Genomic DNA, 4544 nt, shown 5'->3' with positions numbered 1-4544 from the left:
AGCCCAAGTCTAAAACCAACCAAAAGAACCTAAAAAGGCACATTTCGGAATGTTTTGTTAAAAATAATCTGGATACATCTGTCAAGTGGGTCTTCTGATAACTTAAGTGGGAAAGTTACCATAAACACATTTCTGTCTTAGTGTTTTTCTTGCACTCCGTGCTTCAGTTCACACTGGGAGCTTTAGAGACAAACCTCTGATTGAAAAGCAGCAACAGTTCCTGTGTAATCATTACAGAAACCACGTGTGGCTCCAGAGTTGTGGTTATTGGGAGGAGCCGCTTGTTTAGCCAGAAACATTCTCACACCAACCTCTCTGTAAATCCACAACATGCATCTGCGTACAGGCTAAACAGACAAGATCCAACGTGTTACAATAGACCTTTTCCTCCACTGCTAAATTGTTTGTGACTGACTTACATTTGCTACAAACAACTTTTAAAAAATGTAAAGTTAAGGCTATAAAAAAAAGAGAACTAACTCAGAAGTAAGTATCTGTCATGTGAAGAAACTATTATTATATCATTTGTGTTTCTACTTTCAACTGAGTAAAACTGTAATAGTTGAACCAGTTTGGGTCTTACCAGTTTGCTACTCGTACTACAAAAATTAAACAAGTTTGACTCATATTACATAGCAAGAGGATGAGGCATCTAGAAGTCTCTACTAGTTTCTCATTTTAACTCATAGAAAGTCTGGACAAAAGTGCCAACGGTTGCTAAGGACAATTAAGAGTTTTTGAACTGGCATGGGAAAATATTGAACTAGTTAGACCAAATGTCTTGGTGTAGCTACAGACTAATACATAAAAATAAAGACAGAGGAATTGAATTTTTACTCAAGCGGCTTGCCGTACTGCCCCATATATTCTGGCCCAGCTAGGACCTTTTCCCCTTAAGACCTACAGTACATCTGGCCTGGTGTCGAGCCTTTGGAGATTGACTGTCGTATCTCTGATTTCCTTGCATGTGATGGTCAGGAGCTTTGTAATGTAGCTGATGTCTTGTTGATCAACCGATTGAGGTGGTGCCGATGTTAATGCTGCTGCTGCACCAACACATTTCCATGTAAGCTGAGTGCAAACGGTCATTCAAGTGACCAATCAGGACCTCATCGACAGTTTATTCCTTCACAGTTTACCAGTCAGTTGTTTCAAAAGGCAACCTAACCCTCAATAAAAACGCTTTCTTTAAAACAAAATCTCAGATTTGTAGGAATCAGGGACAGATTTAAAAGTTGTGAAACACAAACCCTTGAGGCCTGGAGTTGGAGAAACCTGCTCTCATTGGGTTTATTGACACTGGATGTTTATACCTAAAAGTCAGATTTCCCAGGCTTAATGTGAGAACTTAACTTGAGCCAGTACAAAGAGTCGGCTGTTGACATGTGAATATGATAAAACTGCTCCACTCCCTGTAGTCTCAAAGCTAATTACTGCTGTAAACTTCAGTGATTAAATCAACTCCGGCAGGAATGATTCATAAACTTCTAAAATCCTTTCACACAATAAAAGTTCTGCTGACGATTGATTTTTACAAAACTGAACACAAATGGCAGTTCCAACATATGAAGGCACATGAAATAAAAAAAATATATATATATGGCAAACAGCAACAGTAAAACTGCTGGGTTAGGTAGCATAACATAATGACTTTAAGATAGAAGACGTGAAACTAGCTGTATTTATTTTGCTAAGAAGTTCTACTATCAGCAGCAAACTAATTAAAGCAACATATCTCTACGCTGTTCGACCTGCTTGTGCAAAAMCTCTTGTATTTATTTACCTATTTATTTATATGCACATAGTCTCTTACTTAAGAAACCTGTGTATCCACGGAGACGACAGTGCTACACTGTGGATTAAAATGAGTTGAAACTGAGAAACATAATCCTGTAATTTAGCTTCGCCCGTCTTAATTCCAACTCTGATGAGGTTTTGTGTCCCTGCTTCACCACAGCATGATGTCTTTCACATTACGCTTCCTGGTAAATACTTTTAAGACGAAAATATCTCTAAACAATGCCTGGAACGGTTCATGTCCGGGCAACATTTTGTTGATTTTTGTTTCAAAGTGAAGGATTTTGTCAGGAGACCCACTGAGAAGGATGTAATAATAATGTATAGCATTCATGCATCTATCCCTGCTTGTCCATGCATGTTCCTGTCTGCAGCAGTCGTTGGCTGGGAGACGGAAACATAACGTAGCTCCAGTTTTGAGGAGGTTTTCTCCGTTACGGCGTCGCCTTCTCATTCCCCACCTTTTGTTTCCTCTTTTCACATGTGGGATGTGGATCCTGAGTCACATGCTCTTACTTCGGCATGGATCTTTATTCAACTTTATTTACATCTACCAAGCCAATAACATGTTCAAGAACGAGTGTTCTAACTCACAGCCAGACGTTGGCAGAATTTATTGGGATTACTAATTCAAACAGCAATGGATTAAGGCGTTAGGTTTGGAATTTTGCCTGTCGTCTCTTTTAGAAATGTAAATGCATTATAGAGGCACAAATGAGAAAGTTATCTTCCTGAGAAATATTTATGGCATTACTCATGTCAACCGTGCAAGAGAAGTTGCAGAATCACATCTAAGAGTTTCCCACAAACCTCAGGCAGAATACCCTTTGAACTAATAACCTCTGTCTGGTTTTGTTTTTTGGACAGCTTACACAGTCTGGTTGAACTGGTTACATGCGAGCATTTCTGTAAATCACTTCTACAATTTTCTGTTCTTTGGACATACACGGTGTCCATCTCAAACCCTATTTCTACAGTTGTAATAAAAAAGTGGAGCTTAATTCACCACAATAAAGAACACTGACGCTTAGACTAGAGCAGAGCACAACACTGGATGCACAAATAAATTTTAAATGAATCTGATAAACACAAAAAAGAAACAACTGCATAGTTCATTAAATAAAAAAAAACCTTTATCCTGGAATAATATAACCTTACTTTATCTGAATTGAGCAAGTCTTAAGAAAGCAAAGCCTAGACTAGCCCAGCCTAGTAAGGCAGGATTGTGGAACAGAAGTGCTCAGAGATATTTATGGAACTGGAATGGTGACAACAACTATTTAGTCTTTGCGCTGGCGGCCATTTAGGACTCAGACAATGAAGTCACAATGCAGACACTAACAGTGTCTTTCAATTGATGATGCAAAATGTCCATCGTTTTTTTTTTTATACAACTACATTAGAAACACAATCCCTCCATTTAAAAAATACACACATTCTTGTTTGTTTTATTATGTCCGCAAGTTATTACTTAAAAAAATAATTCAAAGAAAGTTTAGTCAAACAATTTTTATATACCCTAAATTTCCATTTCTATTTCCACAAGATTCTAACAAAAGTTTCACAAAAGAACATTAAAAAAAACATTGCGTCACATCCTCATCCGGTGGGAGAACAACAGGAAAGAGGCGTTTTGGGCTCCAATTGGCTAACTGGATGTTACAGCGTTTCTGATTGGATGAAACTTTGCCGCTTCTGCAGTTCTATTTTGAACATAAATACGAGCAGCCACAAGCTTTCTCAGAGAACAGGGGGCTGTCAGAGAGATAACACTGTGTCGTTCAGCTCTCTGGCACAGGTAGTAATTATGTGGCTCTAGATATTTTTTACAAGGCCGAATGAACGTTTTTGTCTGCGCGGAGCCACCGGGTCACCTACCACCGGTGTTTCGGAGACGCATTTTTGAAAATGTGTTCTTAAATTCACGCTAGCTGGCTGGTTAGCTTCCGGGATAGCGTGTACTTAGGAGTGTTTTTACTCATTGGCATCGTCTGGTCTCAAAGCTCAGGCTAAAATTTACCCCCAAACTGTTATCTCCGGGATTTATCCAGGTTAAGAAGCAGGGAAGATGGAGCCCCGTTTCGGCAGTGCTAGCCCGCAAAGCGTCGCTTTCAAAAGCAGGCCCGATGGGATCCCCGGGCTTTCCTCGCTTAATCTGCCCGACGTCAGCGGAAGGAGTTCGCACTGCAGGAATCTGTTCTCCCCCGGACCAGCGACTGTGTTGTCTCCGGTCACCAATTTGGCTCAGGACATGAACAATTTAGCAGGCCTTGGAAGGTACCATTTATTTATTTATTTATTTTATATAGTTACAAAATCATTTTTAAAAAAATATGCAGAATATAGATTTGTCTTTGTTTGACTCCCTCACACTCTCAGCCAATCTGATACCCCGAAAAGGAGAAAGTATCCCCCCCTGGAGAAGGTTCCATCTTTCGCCTCAGACGTCTCATCTGATGCTGGTGAGCTTTTTTTATTGATAGTATTAGATCTTATGCCTCGGGGTCTGATGTTAATTCATTGCTGCTAATTTCATCCCCTTGCTTCATGAACAGCAGCTCATTTTATGTTGCGTTTTTGAGCTTTCTGAATAAATTTGAGATTCCCATCTTCCCAGGCCTTGGCTTAGATCTTCCTAGTCCTGTGGATGGGGAAGTGGAAGACGCGTAAGTTTCTTTTTTTTGTTTTTGTTTTTTTCCTGTCCTCCTGTCTGTCCTAATCAGTAGTCTGTTACTGCTCCCCCCCCC

General features: G+C 39.8%; 1 protein-coding gene across 1 annotated transcript; it reads left to right on the top strand.

Moving 5' to 3' along the window:
- The first annotated feature begins 3486 nt into the window (after positions 1 to 3486).
- LOC103461202 (M-phase inducer phosphatase 2-like) lies at positions 3487 to 4513 on the top strand. Its single transcript, XM_008403528.2, has 4 exons — positions 3487 to 3595; positions 3849 to 4074; positions 4177 to 4259; positions 4415 to 4513. Exons 2-4 carry the CDS (start codon positions 3866 to 3868, stop codon positions 4465 to 4467), a joined length of 345 nt encoding a protein of 114 aa, XP_008401750.1. The 5' UTR covers positions 3487 to 3595; positions 3849 to 3865; the 3' UTR covers positions 4468 to 4513.
- The last annotated feature ends 31 nt before the right edge of the window (positions 4514 to 4544 follow it).

This window comes from Poecilia reticulata, unplaced genomic scaffold (genome assembly GCF_000633615.1).
Source record: "Poecilia reticulata strain Guanapo unplaced genomic scaffold, Guppy_female_1.0+MT scaffold_756, whole genome shotgun sequence".
NCBI lineage: Eukaryota > Metazoa > Chordata > Actinopteri > Cyprinodontiformes > Poeciliidae > Poecilia > Poecilia reticulata.
The sequence above is the reverse complement of the archived record's forward strand: the minus strand, read 5'-3'. Positions and strand labels throughout refer to the sequence as shown.

Coding starts and splice junctions, on each gene's coding strand:
- LOC103461202 (XM_008403528.2), top strand. CDS start 3,866: ATGGAGCCCCGTTTCGGCAGTGCTAGCCCGCAAAGCGTCGCTTTCAAA. Junction 4,075..4,176: donor AATTTAGCAGGCCTTGGAAG/GTACCATTTATT, acceptor TCACACTCTCAG/CCAATCTGATACCCCGAAAA. Junction 4,260..4,414: donor AGACGTCTCATCTGATGCTG/GTGAGCTTTTTT, acceptor CCATCTTCCCAG/GCCTTGGCTTAGATCTTCCT.